This window comes from Chionomys nivalis, chromosome 21 (genome assembly GCF_950005125.1).
Source record: "Chionomys nivalis chromosome 21, mChiNiv1.1, whole genome shotgun sequence".
Taxonomy (NCBI): Eukaryota; Metazoa; Chordata; class Mammalia; order Rodentia; family Cricetidae; genus Chionomys; species Chionomys nivalis.
In genome coordinates, this window is record NC_080106.1 from 8,150,793 (window position 1) to 8,175,026 (window position 24,234).

Genomic DNA, 24,234 nt, shown 5'->3' on the forward strand with positions numbered 1-24,234 from the left:
TTCTCCTGGAGGGGACGACCAGGCACAGATGAGAGGAGGGTCCTGTGTGGGACCTGGGGTGCAGGAAGGGAGCTTGAAAGGAGCTGGGGCCTCAGGCCCCACCAGAATCACCCAGAGAGCCTCCTCAATGCCTGCATCTGACAGCCATGAGCACTGACAGGACCCCATCCATCCAGAGCATGGGACTGGTGAGTGACATCTGTTACTGAGGGGGGAAAAGACCAGCCTCTGAGGACCATCAGAACTGAAGTGCTGAGGGCATGGCATTGGAGACCACCACCCCCACCCCCACCCCCACCCCGCTCCACTAGGCTGTGCTGTGACCCATTCCAGGCAACTGGTATCCCACCTGTGCAAGGCTGGAGTCCTGACATGGGCGGTCCCTGTGAGCATCCAATGAGGTCGCACCGTGAAGCCTAGCCCGACACTTCACAGGTGTGATCCTGGAAGTGTGAGCTGTAACTGTCTGGTCCTGGGGTCCTCTTACCCCGTCTCATGCCATGTGCTCACTACTCAAGGGTGCTGATCTAACTTTAGTCCTGGGTCACACTGTAGGCTTGTGGTCCCTTGTTCAGGTCACATCCCCTCTGTGTCTCCTGCCTCAGTGCTAATGGAGAGGACATGGGCCTTGGGCATTCTATCAGGTTTAAATATAGTGGATCATGGCTAGCCTTTGCAGGGGCACACTGGTGAGGGATGGCACTGTGGATGGAGGCTGCCCAGGCCTGGTGCAGTTAACCGTGCTGGTAACACCTCCACTCCCCAACCTGAGACCTGAGGCAGAGGGCTGGCATTTGGTCGAGGTGAGTTGGGTGTGGGGTGGAGCTGTGGTGAGCTGGAGGAGGTGGGAGGGCACTAAGGACCTTTCTATTGATGTGGTGTTAGAAATGGGTCTGGGCTGTCAAGACAATTACTGCATCATTCAAAGTATTTGAAAAGGAAAAAGATCTACTTCTGCAGAAGGGTTTTTATGTGGCTGTGCCGAATTAGCAGGCAGCCACACCCAGTGGAGGTCCCACTTGGCTTTTGTTTTTGTTTTTTAAGACAGGGTTTCTCTGTGTAACAGTCCTAGCTGTCCTGGAACTCTGTAGACCAGGCTGGCCTTGTATTCACAGAGATCCGCCTGCCTCTGCCTCCCGAGTGCTGGGATTAAAGGCGTGTGCCACCACCGCCTGGCACCCACTTAGTTTTTATTCTTAAGGCAGGTGATCAGGGCTCGACCTCACCCTCTTACACGGCTGGCTAACTTAAAGGGATAGTCATTAGCAAAGTGCCCACTGGGAGGGTTCCTGTTGGATGCCTCTTTACAGATGTCTCTGAAAATGGAAGGTCTTTTGCCCCATTTAAAGAAAGGACTGCACATCCCTTTTGCATTTCCCTCAGTAGGACTGGGGCACTTTGACCAAAGGGACATTGGTGCCCCACTGCTCTCCAGCATCTGCTGTGAGGACAGGCCAGGGCTGAGGGGAGCCATGATGTGCCCCTGGGACTGTAACACCAGTGTAGACTTCATATAGGTGTGACAGGCACTAGTTCTAGACCACCGAGTACTTTACCTCATTGTACAGTTAGGCTGCTGGACCACAGTGGAGCAGACTGCACAGGTATGCATCGAGGGTGGTCCTGACTGCAGTGGAGCAGACTGCACAGGTGTGCATTGAGGGTGGCCCTGCCTGCAGTGGAGCAGAGAGCACAGTGGGTGTGCATCGAGGGTGGCCCTGCCTGCAGCGGAGCAGAGAGCACAGTGGGTGTGCATCGAGGGTGGCCCTGCCTGCAGCGGAGCAGAGAGCACAGTGGGTGTGCATCGAGGGTGGCCCTGCCTGCAGCGGAGCAGAGAGCACAGTGGGTGTGCTTCGAGGGTGGCCCTGCTTGCAGTGGAGCAGAGAGCACAGTGGGTGTGCTTCGAGGGTGGCCCTGCCTGCAGCGGAGCAGAGAGCACAGTGGGTGTGCATCGAGGGTGGCCCTGCCTGCAGCGGAGCAGACCGCACAGGTGTGCATCAAGGGTGGCCCTGCCTGCAGCGGAGCAGAGAGCACAGTGGGTGTGCATCGAGGGTGGCCCTGCCTGCAGCGGAGCAGAGAGCACAGTGGGTGTGCATCGAGGGTGGCCCTGCCTGCAGCGGAGCAGAGAGCACAGTGGGTGTGCATCGAGGGTGGCCCTGCCTGCAGCGGAGCAGAGAGCACAGTGGGTGTGCATCGAGGGTGGCCCTGCCTGCAGCGGAGCAGAGAGCACAGTGGGTGTGCATCGAGGGTGGTCCTGCCTGCAGCGGAGCAGAGAGCACAGTGGGTGTGCATCGAGGGTGGCCCTGCCTGCAGCGGAGCAGAGAGCACAGTGGGTGTGCATCGAGGGTGGCCCTGCCTGCAGCGGAGCAGAGAGCACAGTGGGTGTGCATCGAGGGTGGCCCTGCCTGCAGCGGAGCAGAGAGCACAGTGGGTGTGCTTCGAGGGTGGCCCTGACTGCAGCGGAGCAGAGAGCACAGTGGGTGTGCATCGAGGGTGGCCCTGCCTGCAGCGGAGCAGAGAGCACAGTGGGTGTGCATCGAGGGTGGTCCTGCCTGCAGCGGAGCAGAGAGCACAGTGGGTGTGCATCGAGGGTGGCCCTGCCTGCAGCGGAGCAGAGAGCACAGTGGGTGTGCATCGAGGGTGGCCCTGCCTGCAGCGGAGCAGAGAGCACAGTGAGTGTGCATCGAGGGTGGCCCTGCCTGCAGCGGAGCAGAGAGCACAGTGGGTGTGCATCGAGGGTGGCCCTGCCTGCAGTGGAGCAGGGCTCTCATTTGTGATAAGGCAGAGAGGTTGCCACAGTGAAGGACTGTAGCACAAATTCTAACTGGTCTTAATAATAAAAACCCGGAGTCAGTATTGGGGTAGGTGCTGAAAGATCAGAGAAGTAAAAGAGCCAGGCACTAGAGAGACCTTTTACCTCTACCAAATCCTCAGACCAAAGTGGGCAAGACCCTATTTCCATGAATTCTCAGACCGAATGTGGTGAGCTCCTGTCTCCTCCCGCCTTGTATTCTCTTTGCCCAGCCATATCCCTTCCTGTCTCCGCCTTCCTAGTGCTGGGATTAAAGGTGTGGAGCCACCACCCTTTTGGCTCTGTTTCTCTTTTAGACTGGATCAATCTCCTATAGCCCAGGGTGCCCTTGAATTCACAGAGATCTTTCTGCCTCCCAAGTGCTGGGATTAACGGTGTGTGCCACTGCTGCCTGGCCTCTATGGCTAATTAGTGGCTAGTTCCGCACTCTGATCTTCAGGAAGCTTTATTTATTAGCCTGCCTGAAATATCGCCATAAAGGGCAGATTCTTATGAGTAAAGGAGTGACTGCCTGTCCTCGGCTGCTGTCACAGTCACCGTCTCTGCTGCTTTGTGAGTTCTCGAGTTTACTTCTGTCGTGTTTCTTGTTGCAGAGTATGGCGTTTGTGAGAACCTACGGAAGCTGGAGATCACAGGCGTGTCTTGCCGGGACGTCTATGCGAAGCGTGAGTTGGTCCCTTTGTCTTATCCACCGCCCTCGCCTTGTCCTTTGTACCAGAGCGCAGTGGGTGGTGGCAGCCATGACTAACAGTGGTGCTGCTTTCTCCTGTCCTGGACACATCACTCTTAAATTCATAATGGCTAAAGACATCTTAACCGAGACATCCAGGGCCTGTGTTTCTGTTTACCTAATCTAGATTTTACTTTTGGTGGTGTTGGGGGTTTAGTGCTAGGTAGATGCTCTCTTTGTCTGTGACCCACATCCCAGCCCATATGTTCTGTTATTAACATACATAACAATTGTATGTATTTGTGGGATACAGTGACCTCTCTACATATACAGAACGTATACTGGTCAGGTCAGGGTTAATGGCGTGTCTGTTACTCCAAACATTTACTCCTGTGTTGAGAGTGCTGGGTTCTGGCTCAGTATGAACACCTGTTACTAGAGGCCCGCGCTGAGCAGTGCAGGCTGGATAAGGACACTCTGGTCTTCTGGACTTGAGCCTGTTGAGATACAGACAGTGTGCAGGGATTGAGAAGCGGAGCCGTGTTTCCCATCAGCTCCCTCAGTTTTCAGAGTGGCTGCGCACTCACCATGCTTCACGTCCTTCGGTAGCTCTGCATTCCCTTTCCTGTAAGCGTGTTAACCCCTGGTCTTATTTCTCATCTCACCCACTCCTTCACTTTCTAAAACCAGCACCCCTTGTCCCCAGTTAGCCTCTCTCCCAAGCCGATGGCGCTCATGTGTTCCACACGGTGGTCAAGTGGCTGCCATTCATATTTTGGGTGATGCTGTCCCCTTCTGACTGCTCTGAGCATGGCTGCCTGACCCTCATCATTACGAGCAGGTAGACACAGCCTGCCCCTCGGGAGTTAGGAGCTCCGGGCGGCTCATCCTCACAGGGATGCAGCTGTGGACACTGCCCGGTGTCCGTGTCCTGTGGCAGCCCAGGGAGCACACGTGGATGGGGTTCCTTAGCTGTGCTCCTCTGTCCCATGGGAGAAACCACGTGGGTACAGACCTGGAGACAGTGTTGCCAAGGTGTGGTTGGAGGCAAGCAGGGGAGGACAGCAGGCTTCTGCTGTTGGGCTCTGTGAATTTGCTTTAGCCACGGAGCCCATCTTCTCTGTCTACTTCTAGCACCCTGCGACTTTGGGCTACGCAGGCCAAAGCATACATCAGTGGTGATTCTGCGGTGTGGGAGCTGAGATTCTGAAAGTCTGTGAACACTCTTAACCCCTGGGATTGATGGCTGAAGAGAGTTAGCCTGAGCCCCTGAACAGGTGGTCAGGCTGGTCAGTGTGGATTCAGCAATGACAGGGGTGATGTTGCCCTGAAACACACAGCATGAGGCCAAGGAGATGATGAAGCTGGCTGTGGGCCAGTGTCTTTTAGGGGGAAGGAACCCTGCCCGACTTCTAGGGACCTGTCAGCCACCGAAGAGCTGTGACTAGGGAGTGAGGGTGTCACAGGGGCCACCCGAGTTTATGGCCGCAGTGAGTTGCCATAAACAGGGAAACCTACCCCATAGTGTGCTCTGCAGTAGCCTGACCTCTGGCAGGAGGAAGTGGGTGCCGAGTCCCCTGGCAGCTGCTCGCATGTGAGAGGGGCCCCTCAGCCTTTCCTGCTGTGTCTGTTCAGGTATAAACCCTCGTGTGAAGTCAGGACGCTTCATGAAAATTCTCCCCGATTACGAGCACATGGAGTACAGAGATGTGTACACCTGCCGTACGTACCCACGTTTTGCACTGTGGCTATGCTGTCGCTGCATGAGTGACCACAGGCTCACGTCCTGTCCCCGGGAGGGGATACTAACCCCTGGTCTTTTCTCCTTTGCTCTGCTGCAGCCGTGGTTTGTGGTTTGCTGTGGTGGGTCAGGCTGAGGGGTAGCCTGGGCTCGGTGGTTTGTGGTTTGCTGTGGTGGGTCAGGCTGAGGGGTAGCCTGGGCTCGGTGGTGTGTGGTTTGCTGTGGTGGGTCAGGCTGAGGGGTAGCCTGGGCTCTATATGCAGGGGATGGGACCCCACAGTAGCCTAGTCCCAGTCGTACTGGTTTGGGCAGACAGCTCTTACCTCTGGTTGCTAAGGCGGTGAAATTCAGGTAGAACAGAGAGCAGAAGGCAGTGTAGAGGCCTTTACAACTCCTCCATTCGAAAATAACATGCCCGTGAGCCCAGCCTTCATGAGGTCGAGGCAGGAGAGTTGCTGTGATAACTTCCAGGATAGCTTGAGCTATAGAGTAGGATACTTTTCAAAAAACAAGAAGAGGAAGAGGAGGAGGAGGAGGAAGAGGAGAAGAAGAGAAATGTAAACCACTCTCTAAGTCTGTCAGTTAATCATGTGACCTTACAGAAAAATCACCCCCCTCTTCATCCCCATCAGACTCAGGGAACCACTACTGCTTCTTTAGAACTGGATTCTTGGCCCAGTGGGTCAACACGCTTGCCTTGTAAGCTGGTTACCGGAGTTCAGAAAGGTGGGAGGACTGATTCCATCAGATCCTTGTCTCAGCTCCGCGTTCTGACTGCGGCATGTGGACACACACAAATAAAATTATAACAGAGTCTTTAAAAAGTCACCTGCCTTGGTACTCTGAGTCCTGGAAGTTTCCTTTGACATAGCGAGAGTGAATCTCAGTTGTCAAGAAAGAGATCAGAGGGGCTGGAGAGATGGCTCAGCGGTTAGGAGCACTGGCTGCTCTTCCAGAGGTTCTGAATTCAATTCCCGGCACCCACATGGCACCCCACAACCATCTATAGTGAGATCTGAGCCCTCTTCTGGCGTGCAGGTGCATACGCAGACAGAGCACTCCATACATGAGAAAGAGATCAGAGCTGGGAGTGGTGGCCTTGTGTGCCGCCCCAGCTCTTGGTGGAGGCAGGAGGATCAGGAGTGTAAGAGTGTAAGGCTAACTTTGCTATATAGTAAGTGTGAGGCCAGTCCTAGCTCCAATAAAATCCCAAACAGAAGTTACAAATGGCCATTTCCTCCCTAACAAAAGCAGTAGAACGGATAGGCAGTCTGACTGTTTCCTAATGCGCTCTCAAGGGCACATAGTTACTGTGGACACGAGGTTCTGACTCCCCGTGGGGACAGTCCCAGCCTTGTGAGATGCTTGCCTTTGTCTAGCATGCTCCTGGGTGTTGTGTGGGCACTGCATAGCTGCTAACGAACACCTTTGCTGCATTGGCTGGCACTGAGGTGGACTAACGGCCAAGGTCATGACAGGGCATGGGAGGCCCTAGGCGTGGGAGGGCACGGGACCTGGGCAAGGCTGAGCTAGGGAGCGCTGTCCCTTTGCAGAGTAGAGACAGTGTTTCCAGAACACTGTGTCCCGAGCCAACCAGCCCTCCCTGCTGAGCAGAGAGCAGCAGGTCCTGCCAGCCTCACAGGGAGGAGACGGCTCTGAGAAGCCATGGGAACAGTTGACCTCGTGCAGGGCCAAGGATCTTCCCCACCCCCTGCCCTGCTGCAGCCATAGATTCTTCAGAAACAGCACAGAAGTCTGGCCCTCCCAGCAGGTCTGGAGAGGTAGTGCCTTCTCCCTCACCCCTGGGAGGTGCTACTGAGCGCCAGGGTTTTCAGCCTCCTGTTTGGTGGTCCTGCTGCTTGTCCCTGGCAGCAGAGACAGAATGGGGATTGCTGTCCTGCCAAGGTTTGAAGGCATTTGAATTACCCAGCACTTGGTGGGGGCCTGGAGAGCCTGAACTGGTGGTGAGCCCCTGCAAGCCCTAACCTCTGAGTGCTACCAGAGAAGAAAATGGGCCCTTACCATGTGACCTGGAGTCTCATGCCTCTGGCTTCCAGGCACTTAGTGTCAGCTCGGCTCTAAGGTCATGTTTTCTCTTCGCCTGCTCTGACGTCTTGCACTGAAGGCTTTGGGACCTTGCCCTGCCTGGGCTTTAGTCACCCATAGGGCCTGAGTTGGAACTTATGCATGAAGTCTCTTGGACCCCAGACTCCTGGAGTGGATGGGACGAGAAGGGTGATGGGAAGTGTCCTGATGGAGGACTGTCCCAGGCAGACACAGATCTGTGGAGTGCCAGTGATTGGCCTCTGCAGAGGGTTCAGGGACACTTGTGTCCTTGTTGGTGTGGTTGTCTGTCCCTGCTTGTGTGGGTTGAGGGCGACTGCAAAGTCCTCTGAACACAAGTTACGTGGAATGACTGTGGGTGCCAGGTGATGCTCCAGAGTTCTGAGGCACGTGCAGGATTGAGGACATGGCCTTGCCTGTGGTCACAGGATGTGGATGGCCCCTCTGAACCCTAGGCTGCACAGTGGAGCATGCTAGGAGGCCTCCCACAGAGCTCCAGACCCCCCACCCACCCAAGGAGGGCTGGGGAGCACTCAGGGCGGGCTCGTCCTCGTTACTGTGCACTACAGCGCTTCTGCCTTTGACCCTCTGACTAGGACGAGAGGTCTATTAGTTGCATTTTCCCTTTTGGACAAGAGGGAAGTATGGGGCCACTCAGGTTCACCCACTGTCTTCAAACAGACCTGAAGACAGAAACTTACCCAGTTATTTCTGTCTTAGGTGGGGGCCATGCTTGGACTGTTTTTCTGAATGTTGCTGAGATGTCTTTGTTCTGGGCAAGCCTAGGCTATCCCTTGGGATGGCACAGGACTCACCCTGGGAGGCAGGTTTAGTGTTTTCAGTTGATCCTGTGAGCACCTTATAGACTGGCTGCTTGTTTCTTCTCCTCTGGGTGTCCGGCTCTCTTGCTGGTGTGAGCAGAGGGAGGAGGCTGGCTTCTCCTCAGGGATTGTGTGTAAATTAATGCGCCACCAGATGGAGTCATCTGTGACGTGTCCTCCCTGTTCCCGCAGCACACAGTCACTGATCTCTGTGAGTTGCTCTGTTTTCTAAGATGGGCGATTTCTCCAGCTTTTCTATTTTTTAGCTATAAATGATGACTGCTACTGTTTTCTTCTTACACCTGCCCTTTGAAGCATCCTCCTTACCCTGCAGGACGACACAGTGGCCACTCTTTGGAGTGTGTCCCCATCTCCCTGCACTCTGGCTCTGGTGTTGCCTGCTGTGCTTGTGAGTTTAGAGACAGGTGGCACAGATCTTCGGAAGCTGTGGTTCCTGGGGTCGGTGTGCGTGCAGCCCGTATATCCTTGTAGCTCTTTGGACATGTCTGGTGGCATCCCAGGCTGACACTTGTTAGAGTTTCTGAGGATGTTGCTAGCGTTAGATGCATTCAAAGATGTCCACATTAGTGTGCCCTGCCCCTGGGCCCTCCCTGGGCCCTCCCCTGTGTGTCGAGTTGTGCATGTGTCTCTGAGCTGTATGTCAGTGATTAGTCACGGCTGCTTCACTGAGCCTGGGCAGTGACCCATGCCTGCCAACCCTCTGTGATGGTCTTGGACTGGACCTGAGGGTGGTAGCAGTTCTTCACAGTGTCAGACTGGGGATGGCCCTCTCCCTGCACCACAGGCCAAGGCCTCTGGGTCCTCCTATTCCTTTGTGGTCCTACCTCCACGGCCTTCCCAGACCCCAGGCCTCTGCACTGGATAGACAGGACCTTCAGGGGCACCCTGCTACATCCATCTGTCACTCTGAGCAGCAGTTGTGCAGAAGCAGTGGCCACGGTGTTGGGCACGGGCTGGACTGTCGTCTCTAGTGTCTCATGGTGGAGGTGTCTCCTGTGCCCCAGGAGCATCCCGGGTGAGTGGAGCATACTGGGTAATAGTGCCCCTTCTCTCCCCACAGTGCTTCACCGATACAGACACATTTTGGGGCTGTGGCAGCCAGACATCGGGCCATATGGAGGATTGCTGAACGTGGTGGTGAGTGGGGGGGGGAGGTGCCCACACCGGAGAATGGCAGTGCCATTTTTGGCTCCGCAGAGGAGACCGAAAAACCGCCCCTAGGGTTTCCTTTCAGGGCCAGATGTTACTTTCCATGTGAACAGAGATTTGTTGTAAGTGGTCCATTAGCCCTCTGACTGTGCTCCTGGACTGTTTAAAGACGCTCAAGCAGCCATAGGGCCCTTAGCTCCCGGATGCCGAGGCTGCGGGCTCATGTCTGTGACCACAGGCTCTGATGGGCCGTTGGCTGAAGGAGAGAACTACCCCTGGTGTGCCCACTGTCTCCTTGCTGCAGGTGGATGGCCTGTTCATCATCGGCTGGATGTACCTACCTCCTCATGACCCCCACGTTGGTGACCCCATGCGATTCAAGCCCCTGTTTAGAATCCACCTGATGGAGAGGAAGTCAGCCACAGTGGAGTGTATGTACGGCCACAAAGGGCCCCACAACGGCCACATCCAGGTAGAGGAGGGCTAGGTCCTTGGGATGGGACAGGCATGCGCAATTGAAAGGCCATCCCCCTTCGGTTGTCACAGCCCCATACCATCCTAGTGGGTGCCAGGCACGTGTGCCGTGGCACCTTTAGCTGCAGCCTGACGCGGTTCAACTATGACCCCTAGCTGTAGGCTCTGGTTTGCCAAGCTCAGTGGAGTGGGGGAGTTTCCCCCATGGTATGTGTCCGTGTGAAGATAGAGATTGCCAGAACTCACTGGAACTTCCTTTTGCTTGGAGCTTTGCTGCTCTCTCTGCAGGCTGATTTCTCCGCTTCTGTTGACTGGTGCGGCAGTGTGCAGTCATATGCTCCACTCTGCAGCTCCCATGAGCCTGGGGGGACACGCTGTGCCTGCTTCTGGAAGTGACATGCCAGGAGGCGGGGTTCTGACTCTCCTTTCCAGTGGCCTCTTATAAATGCCTTTGGGATGTTTTTGTTTTGAATGTTTTGAAAAAATTGCAAATCAGCCATTTTGTGTATATGTGTGTGCCACAGCGCACATTTGAGGGTCATAGGACAACTTCTAGGAGTCAATTCTCACCTGCCATGCAGACTTTGGGGCTCAAATTCAGATCTTCAGGCTTGCTTGATCATAAATGCCTTTATCTGCCAAGCCATTTCACCAGTCCCTTAAAAAATTTTATTTAGGTGGACATGTGTGTATATGTTCACCTGTGTGTGGATTCATGTGAGCATGTATGTACATCCACGTGGCGATGGGACCAGCCTCAGGTGGTGTTTGTTGTTACCTGTGAGCTGTCCCTCCAGTGTTTTGAGTCAGGGTCTCTTTCTGTGACCCAGGACTAGCCAGTTATGCTAAGCTGGCTAGCAAGCCTGAGGGATGGGCCTGACTTTGTCTCCCCAGCTCTGGGATTGCAAGCCCATGCCCTCCCACTCACCCTCTTGCTCAGGCAGAACCTGGAATCTCCTCCCTCAGCCTCCCAAGTAGATGGAATTATAGGCCCACACCACCAGACGATGTATTTTGGTGAGGAGGGTGGTGGACATTGGGACTCATTGTTTCTCCTGGTTCTTTTCCTGCTGTGGTCACGCTGAAGATTGTGAAGAAAGATGAGTTCTCCACCAAGTGCAACCAGACAGACCACCACAGGATGTCCGGTGGGAGGCAGGAGGTGAGTCCTGGAGTCTAGGAAGGAGGCTGTGGGAAGATGTTTGCATGCCTGGCTGTCTTTTCTCCTGGGCACTGACCTGGCTCCTGCTGGTTGAAATAGAGGTCCCATCATTGGGAATTGCCATCTCATAACCAGTGTCCTTGCTGCGCACTGTCCCTCCAAGCCTGCCTGTGCAGAGCGTGTCTATACACCCCTGTGGGCACGCATGTGACCCTGAGCCATCTGAAATCATTCCCCGTGCTCTCTTGCACGGTCTAGAGGGGACCCACCCACTTCAGACTGCTAGATGCTGTGTCTAGATGTGTCTGTCATTCGAGGGGTCCGAGGACTCTTCAGGGCTGTTTTCTCCATTCGGGGGACCTGGTGGTCTGGGTTTAGATCATGGCAGCGCAGTGGATACCCAAGAGTGCTCGACTTCCCGCCGCTTGCACAGTGAGTTTCTGTTGCTTTTGAGGTTTGAGTTTTGATTTTTGAGCAGCTAAGTCATGCCACCATTAAGAACAGCTAGACATTGTTGAGTGTGCGTGTCTGTTTATGATTGCTGTACATTGGTAGGCAGCTTCTGAGTTTCCAGGGTTCCTGGTGGCCAGAGACCCAAAGGAGAGTTCCAGCAAACAGTGCTGTTAAACTTTGGTTCCCTGCAGTCATGACTTGCCGCCCCTGAGAGATTGTTGGAGTTCCTCTCAGCTGTTAAGTTTAGAGGTTGTGGGCTCAGTTTCTGGAGTGTGTGATGGGATTTGAGGGGTTCTAAAGGCTGCTAATGCTGCATTCCTGGCTGACAGGAAACAAGGGCTTTCCCAGGGGCCGGGTGTCTTGTAGGAATGAGGCCAGAGACGTCCTGTGTTCACAAGGTCTGGCTTTCCTTGGTCCTGGGCCCTGGTGACAAATGCATATCTCTGGCCACATCCCAGACAGGCATGTCTATCCCAGGTGTCCACAGACACCGCCTGAACTTTTCCTTACAGCAGCTAACCAGCGCCCTTCCCTCTCTTACCTAGTCAGCCCCCTTTCCTTCTGACCGGGGCCTTCAGAGATGGCCTGGGAAGAGCAGAGTGGGGGAGAGGAGGAAGTCTGGCCATGTCATCACCCTTGGCCATCTCCCAGGACTGTTGGGAGCATGTGATGGTGATTGCTGAGTGCCAGGCACAGTGTGTCCCCTGGATGGACATGAAAGTCACTCCTGAGCTCTGTTCAAGGCCTTGTGTAGCTGGAGCTTGCCCTGGTGGGTTGACTGGCCATCACCCTGTTTCAGACCGTGGCTGGGGCTTCCGGGTGGTGTTTGTTCCAGTCAGCTCAGTGTGATTCTGTTGAGGTCTGTTGTTCCCATTCGGTTGCTTTTTTACAGGTGGGCTGTCCTCAGACCTACATATTAGATGCTCCCCAGGAAGCCCCTTCAGCTTGGAAACATTCATTCAGTCAGGTCATACATACAGTGACCTCTCTCCTTCCATTTTGGTGACTCCCTTACCCTTGTTCTCTGAAGGAATTTCGGACCTGGCTGAGGGAGGAGTGGGGCCGCACGCTGGAAGACATCTTCCACGAGCACATGCAGGAGCTGATTCTGATGAAGTTCATCTACACCAGTCAGTACGAGTGAGTCAGGACCCCTGTGGTACTTACTGGGAAAGTAGTTCACTTCACGGTAGATGTGAGTACAGCCCTCTCTGTGTGTGGGTGTGGCCTGTCTGCGGGGACTGTACCGTCCACAGTCTGTGGGTGCCCTGAATGCAGCCCCCCTCTCTGTGTGTACGGGGAACACAGCTGTTTCCCCTCTTTGGATACTGTGAATTCAGTTCTCCCTTTTCTGTATAGGTATTGTGGGGGCAGGTCCCCTTTCTCTGTCCCTTACCTTCACCCCTACTGTGATATTACCTTTGTCACCCCAGTATAGGTACCAAGTGTCCAGTGTGTGTTGAAGCCAGGTGGCCCTGGGAAGCCTGGTCTTAGCCTCCTCCTGGCCTCTGGTTCCATGTCAGGTCATGACCCCTCATAGTCCTATGGGCATAGGGTCCTTTCGTGAGGGTCATGGTGAGCCGTGCTGTGCTCGTGGGCTTGCATGCTGGTGTCAGGAGTGCTGTGCCCCAGGGCTGGGGGCAGGTAGCTTGGCCAAGGGGCTGCTAGGCATGGCGGACACCTGTCCAGTCAAGCTGAGCCCCTTACTTCTTCTGCCCATACCCCTGCAGCAACTGCCTGACATACCGCCGGATCTACCTCCCGCCCAGCCACCCCGATGACCTCATCAAACCAGGCCTCTTTAAGGGCACCTATGGCAGCCATGGCCTGGAAATCGTGATGCTCAGCTTCCATGGCTCACATGCCAGGGGCACCAAGATCACGGTGAGCTATACCCTTGCCTCACAGCCACCTGGTAGGCGGGCCTGAGTCCACCATGCTCCAGGGACACAGGATTCGGCGGACAAGGATGTGCTGAGTTTTAGGTCCTCTCCAGCATGGATGACCCAGACGTCTAGGTTCTGAGTGAGCTGGTACTCGGGAAAGGTACCCCAGGCTGCCCAGCTAACACCCTTGTGCAGCCTCGTTGGGACCCTCTGCTTAAGCTCATGTTGGCTTGGTCACTGCACACGAGGCTGCTCCTGGCCAAGGCTACTTTGCCACCACGTTTACCTGTCATTGAGTTCTGGAGTTTAGGTTGTAATAATGTGTCCTGAGCAGAAAAGCCTCCATCGGGGGCTTTTCTGGCCCACGTCCCTCTGCTGTGGGAGAAGCTCCACACGGATCAGAACAGGATCCAGAATCAGGGTCCTCGCTGATGTCAGCCTCCTCCCCTGGGCTTTTAGCATCACAACACAAAGTGGCTGGGCTGAGGTGATGGGGGCTTCCTCCAGGCAGGCAGCCTGAGCTGAACCTCTGGCCTGCTCTCAGCCAGGCCCTGGGAGGGTCCACATTGCCACCTGTGAGCACCTGTGTGGGGCTGCACTTGCAGTGGGCATCACGTGTCACTCATTGGTGTCGTGGTTGTTCTGGGAGCTGATTTGTGAAGGAAATCTTCAGACGCTCGTGCCTTCTAGGTGGCAGAGCCTGAGCGTGCTCCGGAAGCCGGGAGGTTTCTTTGTGTTTCCCGGCCCTGCTGACTGCCACCTGTCCTCTCTGCAGGGTGACCCCAACATCCCTGCGGGGCAGCAGACTGTGGAAATCGACCTGCATCGCCGCATCCAGCTGCCAGATGTGGAGAACCTCCGCAACTTCAACGAGCTCTCCAGGATCGTCCTGGAGGTCCGAGAGCAGGTGCGGCAGGAGCAGCAGGAGGCTGGCGAGGACCCCGCCCCGCCCCGGGAGCCTTTGGCCAAGGGCCCTGATGGGCCACCTGCCGAGGGCAGCAGAGAGCCTGGCAGTGGAGCTGAGGCAGCCGGGCAGTCGGCTTCATCTGGGCAGGGGCAGCCGTTTGTGTTGCCCGTGGGTGTCAGCTCAAGGAATGAGGACTATCCCCGCACTTGCCGGCTCTGGTGAGGACTGGGCCCAGCTCTCAGCCAGCACAGCTTCCGTGGCTTCTGGGAGGGTGGAGGGGCCCCTGCCTCTCAGCTTAGAAGTCTGTTTTTAGATGTTTTGTCATGTGGGGGTGAGAGTGAAAGGTAGAGAGAGGTGCCTGGGCCATGGGTCATGTGGGGTCAGGACAGTTGTTGGAGTCAGTCAGTTCTCTCCCACCTCTGTGTGGGCTCCAGGGATTGGGCTCAGATCGTCAGCCTCATAGCCAGAGCCCTTACCCACTGAACCATCTTGCTGGCTCAGGGTCTGTTTTGGGCTCATGGTTTCAGCCGTTGTGGTTGGGGGCTGGGCTGTGTTCCTGCTGCAAGCGTGTGGCAGAAGCAGCTCACATATAGGCCAGGAAGCAGATTATAGGCCAGAAGCAGGGGTCTGGCTGTCCCAGTAAACTCCTTCCTACAGCTAGGCCCTGCCTGCGGAGGGCGCCACCGCCTTCCAGGACAGCATCAGTAGCAATCAAACCCTAGCCTGGGGCTGGTGTGGGGCGGGACACACAACACTGCAGGTCAAACACAGCACCCTTTCTAGAAGGACCTAAGGTGGGATTTCCAAGAGCCTCGGACACGGGGCCACTTCAGGTAGCACAGACTGCAAAACTTCGCCAGTGGCTCAGAAGATGACTCACTTGGCTAGCCAGGAGAAAAAGAGGCAAGGAAAATGCCCCATGGATTTGGCAAGTGGGTGGAGCAGGGGAAGGTTCCAGTCCTGCAGTGGGCCTGGGTGTCCTGTAGGGGGTGCCATCACACACAGCTCATACCGCGTGGTGAGTGCAATTCATGAGGCTCTTTGCTTTCTTTCTTGGCTCTCTCCCCACTACTCCCTGTCTCTCCTGCCTTTGAAGTCAGACAGCCCCTTGGTGGGTTTGTCATATGTGCTGACTGCTGGGGCGGGGCATCTCTGTCTTCACTGTCCACCGCTGACGATGCTGGGCCACTGACCCGCAACCTGACCAGCGCCTTCTCGACCTCTGCCCCTTAGACTTTAGCCCTGGCCACTGTCTTCAGCTCACACTGCCCCCCCTCCCGCATCATTCAGGCCATTCTGCAAAGATGAGTAAGGGCCAGGCCCCTGCGCTGCAGCCCTCTCTAGGCCCCACGGCCATTGTTTACCCACCTGGAGAAGGACATGCTTTTCCCTGTCCATGGAGCCTCTGATCCACAGTGCTATTCTCTGCTCTCCCAAGCAGCCTCAATCCTACGTGCTTGGGTGCGGGGAGGGGCACGGGAGAGTTCCTGGCGGGCCTGCCTGGCATTCCTACCTCAGTGGCCACAATGTTTTTGGGCCACAAATAGGCAAATCTTGGTCTCTTGCACACAGACTAGGTGTGCTTCTTAACAGAGTTCAGTCAGGGACCTCTGACCCTAACCCTCCTGTAAGGTGGGGGCCCCCTTGGGTGCTGCTTACCGGGCAGTTGCTGTGGTGTGACTGGAGCTATGGTAGTGGCTGGCACAGTGTGCACTGTGCGTGCCCCGTGTGGTGCGGGCTCTGGCTCTCCGGGTGCCTTCTGATGGCTTGCTCCCTTGTGTCTCTAGTTTCTACGGCACAGGCCTCATCGCGGGCCATGGCTTTACCAGTCCCGAACGCACTCCCGGCGTCTTCGTTCTGTTTGATGAGGACCGCTTTGGGTTCCTCTGGCTGGAACTGAAGTCTTTCAGCTTGTACAGCCGAGTCCAGGCCACCTTCCAGAATGCCGATGCCCCGTCGCCGCAAGCCTTTGACGAGATGCTCAGGAACATCCAGTCTCTCACCTCCTGACCTCTGCGTGGGTGGAGAGGCTGCACTGGGACCCGGGGTGGGGGAAGCATGCACTTTGGAAATGAACGCACACCTTCTCACTAAGGTCCTGGTTGCCCCGAGACACTTCTTGTATAGGGTGTAACATACTCTTGTATATTTGATTTGTTGGTAGCTATGAAGGAGAACTTTAAGCATGGTGGGAAAGAAGAACAGTTGAGCCAGGGTGAGTCTGACTGGCTGGTGGCTGTGGCGCAGAGAAGCAGGTGGAAGGTGAATCTGTCTTCAGGGAGGGTGACACAGCCACCATGGATCACGGATCTGCTGCACCTGTTCCCCTGGATGAGCTAAACAGGCACAGCTGGGCAGTGGCACAGTGGAATTGGTTGGGTACCAGACACAGGGACCCCAGATGGCTTCCATTTCCTCATTTGCTTAGACGCGGGCATCCTACCATGACCTGTTTTCTGTCCTGGCTGATAGGAGCCACCAGGGAGTGTCACCGCAGTCTCCATTCTGGCCCCCTGGTGTCCTCTGTGTCACACCTGCTCCAGCGTGAGAGCCAAGCTGTCAGGCCAGCCACTAGCTTGTCCCCAGAAGCCACACACACTCCCTTGGTCTTCCACATGGACGATGGAGAGCTGGCCCAGCCTGTTTGTCTGTAGGGCCTGCCCTGGCTGGACACCACAGCCCTGTTGCTGTGGTCTTGTTGCTGTGCAGGTGCCTCTCACAGTGTTGATGGTGTCAGCAGAGATGCCCGTGGAGCCCTTCCTAGGTGAGAGAGGGCAGCTCTCAAGATGGTCACACTTCGGTGTGGCAGTATTTTCTGGAGCGTTGCTAATTGAGGACTCATCTGCTCAGAGATTGAGTGCTGGGCTGTACTCGTGTCTGCTTTGGGAACCCTTTCTGAGGTCAACATTGTGTCTCCCAAAGAGTTGAGACCAAGAGCTTAGACCTTTGGGAGCTCCTGCCAGCACTTCCAGGGTTTAGTAGACTTCTAGGCTGCCTCTTGCCCCTTTGGTCCTTGTCCTAGGTGTTCAGTGGCCCGCCCTTCCTGCCAGAAGGGTCTGCAGTCTCAGGAGGCAGTGTGGCAGAGGAGTCTTGTGAACTGGTTTTGGGATGCTGGCTTTCTGTCGGGCGCTGTAACAGAGCCTGCAGTGAGCCACCAGGGCTGGGTCCTGACCTCCCGCATCTTTTGCAGGGTTGAGCCCCAGCCTTTTGTTCCTTCCTTTGTTAGCCATGAATGTTTCTATTGTGCCAAATGGGGCGGGCAGGCTCTGGACAGTGGGGACTGTGACTAAGAAGCTGCAGGGACAGTCCAGACCGGACAGCTGGACATGCAGGTGGCCGCTCTTGTGGTTTCACCGTGTTTGGAGAAACCAAGAATACATTTTACCCGAGGCTTGCTGTGGGATGCTGTGGTTCAGAGTTTTAAATCTCAGGCACTTCCAGTTATGAAGGGGTAACCACACGTGTTAACCAACCACATATTAGCTTTCCTAAACACATACCCTGTTTGCTGCAGGAGAGGGTGGATAAGGGCTGACATCACTGTTGGATGCGGATGAGACAGTGGTGCCTGGTGTGGGGAATAGCCAGGCCCAGGCACTCTGCAGGCAGCAGGTAGACCCCTATGTCCCTGGGCCTCCCCAGGCCAGCACGCTGGTGACCTTGTCATTTTACGGCTCACACTGCATAGTCCATGGAAGTTGGAGAGAAGGCCTCTCGTGGGTTTGCACACTAGGTCTGCTCTGCTGTGTGTGGTTGGGGTTAGGTGCAAGCCTCAGGAAGCTTTTCTAGGGGAAATAGTCCTTTGGCGTGAGGATGTTGCTGATGTCTGTTTAGGCCCCGGTATGTTCAGGCCCTGGTACAGTGTCAGGACATTGGCCACTGTTTCTCAGGCTTCCAGCATCTACATGCAGTCTGTCCTTGGGAGCCCTGACTCACCTTGTGTCCCTCTGGCATCAGCTGCCTGACTGTGGCATGGCTTGAGACCCTGGGCCCCTCTGCTCTGGACTGTCAGCTCTGCGGCATCCCCGTACCTCCTCTTGGACCTCCCAGTCCCTGCATGTCTACCAATAGAGCGGGCACTTGACAGTGACTTCTGGCCAGATGCTGTGCCAGCCAGTCCTTCCTCACAGTGTGCAGTGAACTCAGAGGCACTTTTTTGTTAGACTTGTTCCTTCGCCGAGACGTTGGAGTTGAGTACTGTTGTGCAGGATAGCCAGAGCTCATCCTTATTCACTGGCTGTCTATCCCAGCCCTCCAGCGACTCTCTGGTTGCCAGACTTGCTTGGACAACACACCACCCATCACGTGTTCACTTTTCTGTACTTGTGGGCACTAGTAGAAAAGAACCATCCTCCTCAGCTATCAGGATTTTGTGAACCCCAGGACACCCTTGTTCCTTGTTCCCAACCTTGTTTGGGGCTCTTTTCCTCAAGACAGTAAGTACGGACGACATCCGGCCCCTGACCTGTAATGTGATGCTGGGCAGAGCATCTGGGTGTGCCGAGCTCCTTCTGCTCCCTGCCTTTCTGTCCTGACTGGGGAGAGTGTCAACCTCCTCAGGTCATCGTCCATTTGTCGTTAGGGACCCAGTCTGTGGTTCTGGGGAAGAGCGGGATAGATGTCTCCTTGGAGAAGCTGTGAGCAGAAGTGTATGGTTTAGAACTTATGAATGCGGCACTGCCAGTCACAGCCCCTTGGCCCGTATGACCAGCCTCCAAAGAGGAGTTTAGCGGTGGGTGGTGACACTGAAGGCACCTGAAGGACAGCTGTCTTTGGCTGGATCCTCTGTGTTTGCATGGAGGCCAGCAAAATCCACCAGAATGTGCTTTCTCAGCCCAGTGGCTCGTGCTCACAGCCTGTCTGGAAAATGTGGTTTGTCTTGAGTGCATCCAAGCTCTGGACAGAGGGCGGGCCTTAGAAGTCCTCTCAGGTCAGCTCAGCTTTGCCCAAGGGTCAAAGAAGGACCCTGAAAAAGTAGCTGCTGTGTTCCTGGTGTCTGCACACCTGTGACCCTGTCACCTAGGATGTGTGGTTGTTTCTCCTTTCAGTTTTCAGTAAACCTGTTTTTGAAGCCTTGTTGTGGGCCTTGTGATTTGTTTCTCTGGGGTGTTAAAATGGAGTTGGGGGCCCCCAAGGGGGTGGCTGGCGTTGTGCATTCTACACACACACACACACACACACACACACTTTTAAAAAAAGATTTATATATATACAGTGTTCTGCTCACGTGTGTCCTGGCAGGCCAGAAGAGGGCACCAGATGGTCCTACCACAGCCAGGGTCTGTGTTGGTGTCTGGTGGACATGCTGAGCTGAATCCCCCCTCCCCCTCGACACTGGTCCTGGGATAGCTGGCCCTACCCCTTGCTGGATATTGCAGCAGGACAGCTGCCCCCACTGCAGTCAGGAAAGATGGCCTCGTCCCTCACCATGGGTGTGCACCTCACCTGGGCAGCACACTAGAGCTGACTCTTGTTGGGGACGCAGGTGAGCTGGCTCTGAGGTGTGAGAACAGCAGAGTTGACCCCCACCCCCGCCATCTCCTGTGTGGTGGCATGGGTGAGGGAAAGATGTCCCCTGCTTCCCTGCTACCTACAGCAGGCGAGAGAAGTGGCTCTGAGGTCACAAGAGTGAGAAAGCTAGCTACGCCCCTCACCAGCTGCAGCAAACGGGAGCAGACCCTGCACCCTGCCAGGGCAACACACTAGAGCTGGCCCTGTGTCAGGTGCAGTTGAGCCAGCCCTGAGCTGACCCTGCCACCCCCTCGTTTGCCTCCTACAGTAATCGAGGGAGGGGGGGGGGGGGCTTGCCTGGGCAAGACAGGAGCCGGCCCTGGTGGGGTGAATGAGGGTGAGCTGGATGTGAGGACTGAGAGCAAGAGACCTGGCCCTGCTCCCTGCTGCACTGGGTGGGCTGGCCGAGGCAGTGCTGCAGGGCTTATCTGGGTGGTGACTATGGGGGGAAGCTGGAGGGCTGCCCAGCCCAGCTACCACCCAGGACCAGCCACCACCCAGGCCCAGAACCAGGGCTATGGCTTGGCCCACCTCAGCATCCACCAAATTTGTGACCTGTTGGAGCATGTGAAGTGGACGAACATACAGATCCAAAACCGTGGGATTCCCACGACACAGGACAGCAGGGTTACCAAGAGAAGCCCCAGTGAGAGCCCATTATCAGTGGTGTAACAGGAACCAGAGGCCTCAAACTGGACCAGTAACTCAAGGCAGCGAACACTTATAAGGGGAGATGGAAGGACGGAGGATAAACTGAGGCCACACTGCAGCTTCCACAACAAGATTCTTCTTTTTTGTTGTTTGGTTGGTTTGGTTTTTCTTTTACATTTTGTTTTGTTTTGGGGGGAGGTTACAAGGGTAGTAAGTGGATGCAGGGGAAGGGGAGATGGGTGGGATTGGGATGCATGATGTGTGATCTGCAAGGGATCAATAAGTTAAAAAAAATTAATTCACATGCTATGTAAGTCTAAGTTGGCTTTTTGATGAAAATGTTTAAATATATATATATTTTTTAAGAAGTGGAAAACAATAGTGTAAGACACTCAGTGTCAACCTCCGGCCTCCGCAAACATGTGCAGCCATGCACACACAGCAGGTCCATGTACACAGATGACACACATAAAAAAGCATGCAGTTAATGCTGCCTTGTGGCCACTGTTGGGCCTCTCCCCACGCCAGGGCGGGGCCCCTGCTACAGGTGTACTAGAAATGCAGGGCCCCCAGTGGCCGTAGAACAAGACACTGCTGTCCACGTGGGGAAGGTGCGTCTGGTGATGGGCGGATGTCTCTACATAGCTCTCAGAAATAGCTTTGTTTCATAGAGGTGGGTTACACTAGGCAAGTTGCCTGCCTTTGAGGTACAGCCCCAGGTCTGAAATACTTTAAAGCAAAATATCTGGTGGCCCTACTTGCCCTGAATTCCTGAGTCTGAGCGTGGGCTTTTTTGTCCCATGGGAAACAGCCCCCAGTCATGAGCGTCAGGCTGGATGCTTTTCTGGAGCTGAGGCTGCAGATGGGGGCTCATGGAGGGGGTCACGGTCTGTCACTCGGCACTGATGAAGCCTATTTCCTATTTTAGGTGTCTGGGTAGCTCCAATCTTCCAAGGCAGTGTTTTTGGTCAATCTGATGCCCCAACCATTCCTTTCAAAGAGGCGGTGGTGTGACCTCTAGTGGGCACTCAGGGTCACTGCAGCCCACAATACCTGAGCAAAGACAGGGCTTTGTAGGGCTTTCACAGCCCTGACTGTGACTTTCCAGTCTATAGGTGGCACAAGGCAGTGTCCTATGTCCTCGGGGGAAGCTGCTATGCAGTGAGGGCATTCTTCACTCTCTTCCAAACAGGGAAGACCACTAACCCCTTGTCCCGCTTCACCTTGATCTGGAAAGGAAGGTGCCTCAGCCACCACGTCCTGCTTGCTAACCCAGTGTGTGTGTCTGTCTTATTTACATTTTTGAGTTGAGGGCCACTTAAGCCTTACAGTGGGGACAGAATGTTGTCACCCCTCCAGATCCAAACTGACCTATAGTTCACTTCCCTCTTCCAGAGTGTCCAGTCTATGCACACAGTAGAGATCCATTCCCTGCACACAGTAGGGAGCTCAGTTCACTTCTCAGAGCCATTTCTCAGCTTGTTTCATTACTCTCCCTTCTAAGGAGCCATTTCAGGAATTTTTTTAACAAGTGCTTCCATGTGGAATGAATATATATATATAATATATATTTATGCAATATTTCATATATGTATCCATTCAATATTTACGTGTGTGTGTGTGTGTGTGTGTGTGTGTGAGAGAGAGAGAGAGAGAGAGAGAGAGAGAGAGAGAGAGAGAGAGAGAGAGAATGTCTCTGAACAGATGAGGCTGGCTGTAACCCATGCTCCTGATGCCTTAGTTTCAAGTGTTGGGATTACAGGTATGTACCACCACGCCTGCATATCCTCAGACTACACATTCCCAGGGTGGCCTTGAACTCACAGAGATCCACCTGCCTCATCCCTGAGTCCTGGGATTAAAGGTGTGTGCCAGGACTCAGGGAAGAGCCACCCTGGGCTATATAAGATTGAATATGTCTAAAAGAGAAACAGATCTCACATGAGAAGGTGATCCCTGCACTTGGGATCACCTGTCTTTAAACCCAGCACTAGAGAGGTAGAGTCAGGAGTGATATGGCTGGGGGGAGAGAGGAATATAAGGGGGAAGAGGTAGGAATTCAGTGGAGTGTGGAGTCTGAGGATTCATGGAGACAGGATCTTGCCCTTTGGTCTGAAGATTTGGTGGAGGTAAAAGGCCTCTCTAGTGGTTAGCTGTTTTGCTTTTCTCATCGGTTGAACCCCAATATCTTCCTCTGGATTTTATTTGTGCTACGGCAGCCTGGCGATAAACTCTTTACTTCTTGTAGGTCCCAGGGAGCCCAGCCTGGGTGTATCATGACAGGTGCCAGCCTCTGTCCCTCAGTGTCACCCGAAGAAGTGACTGTGGGAAAGGAAGGAAGGTAGAAAGTGCCCAGCACCTATAAACCTTACCTGTGATCACCTCTGTCACCATATGAAGCTCACACTCTGCCTTGCTCAGTCAGCTCTAAGTGAGGCTTCTTCTGTGCACCCTAAGAAGTGAAGCCCACAAACAGCTGGTGACAGCCAGAGCAATTTGGGCTGAGGGAGGAGGTGGTTTAATAAGGGGACCACACGGCACTGTGGAGCACCAAGGAGCATCATGTCACTGAAGGAGGCTGAGCTGCCCGGGGGATGGAGTCTGTCAGTGTGGCTGTTTGGATGAGGGTGTGAGGGTGTGTGTGTGTAGTTAACTACGGCCCTGGAGGCCGTGATGAGGACCATGGCTCTCTCAGCCCCACAGAAGCCCCCGAACTGGCTGCTTGGCTGAGAATGGCCTGCGAGTATGAAGGGCTGGGGCAGCTCCTGGAGGTATGGGTTCCTGAGTGTCAAGGTTGAGGGGCTGGAGAGGTTGGATGTGGGGCAGAGTTAAGAGGTGTAGCACGAGGGCTGGAGAGATGGCTCAGCGGTTAAGAGCATTGCCTGCTCTTCCAAAGGTCCTGAGTTCAATTCCCAGCAACCACATGGTGGCTCACAACCATCTGTAAAGAGGTCTGGTGCCCTCTTCTGGCCTTCAGGCATACATGGAGGCAGAATATTGTATACATAATAAATAAATAAATATTTAAAAAAAAAAAAAAGAGGTGTAGCACGAATAATAAAAACCCAGAGACAGAATTTGGGGTTCAAACCAAAAACCAGAAAAGCAAGGCAATCAAGCCACTAGTGAAGCCTTACTTCTACCAAGGCTGGGTGCCCACAAACTAAGCAGACTAAGCCTCTCCTCCCATTTTATATTCCCTCTAGTGCTGGGATTAAAGACATAACTACCTAGTACTGGGATTAAAGGGGTGAATCACCATCACCTGGATTTATTTCTGCATTGATCTTGCATATTCCAGGGTGGCCTTGAACTCACAGAGATCCATCTGTCTCTGTCTCCCAAATCCTTGGATTAAAGGTGTGTCACAACTACCTGACCTCTAGTGGCTTAGCTTTGCCCTTCTGATCTTTGGGCAAGCTTTATTAATTAAAACATAAATAAAATATCACTATAAAGAGGTGACCATTGGGTCTGACTCCACTTGCCTGCCTGGGTCCCACCAGTCTGTGGCTACACTTTGGAGCCTGCTGCAAGGAGCTTGAGTTGATACCAGGTCAGGGCAGCTGCTGCTGGCTCCACAAAGCATCCACTGGAGTCCTGTGCTGGGTGACCCTTTCAAAGATAAGCTGCAGAAAGCCACTGCGGAACTCTACACACCCTGGGCCTAGCACAGTAAACCTCATTTCTGTCCATTTCTGCAGTCGCTGGGCCTCTGCTGCCCTGCTGGAGTCAACAGGGAACAAGAGCTGCCCAGGAGGGACCGTTTAGCCTATCATCACCATGGAGCTTCTGTTCCCAGCATTCCATAGTTCCATTGGAAAGCCAGTTCCCACAGAGCACCATGGTTGTGGGGGACACAGAGGGTGCACAGGCAAGTAGGTGGCTGCTTCTCCCAGATATGTCACAGGG

At 54.6% G+C, this 24,234-nt stretch overlaps 1 protein-coding gene across 2 annotated transcripts in view; it reads left to right on the forward strand.

The window, feature by feature from the left end:
* The window catches only part of Fbxo31 (F-box protein 31), a 36,225-nt gene extending 16,987 nt beyond the window's left edge, over positions 1-19,238 (forward strand). The window contains exons 2-10 of one of the 2 annotated variants that reach the window (XM_057753462.1): positions 3,406-3,477; positions 5,118-5,204; positions 9,190-9,266; positions 9,583-9,750; positions 10,840-10,914; positions 12,398-12,507; positions 13,098-13,251; positions 14,029-14,378; positions 15,948-19,238. In XM_057753462.1, the coding sequence (XP_057609445.1) occupies positions 3,406-3,477; positions 5,118-5,204; positions 9,190-9,266; positions 9,583-9,750; positions 10,840-10,914; positions 12,398-12,507; positions 13,098-13,251; positions 14,029-14,378; positions 15,948-16,170 (1,316 nt within the window). In that variant the 3' untranslated portion in view covers positions 16,171-19,238. The remainder of the gene's footprint in view (positions 1-3,405; positions 3,478-5,117; positions 5,205-9,189; positions 9,267-9,582; positions 9,751-10,839; positions 10,915-12,397; positions 12,508-13,097; positions 13,252-14,028; positions 14,379-15,947) is intronic. The other variant, XM_057753463.1, reaches the window with a different exon arrangement.
* Positions 19,239-24,234: the final 4,996 nt, after the last annotated feature.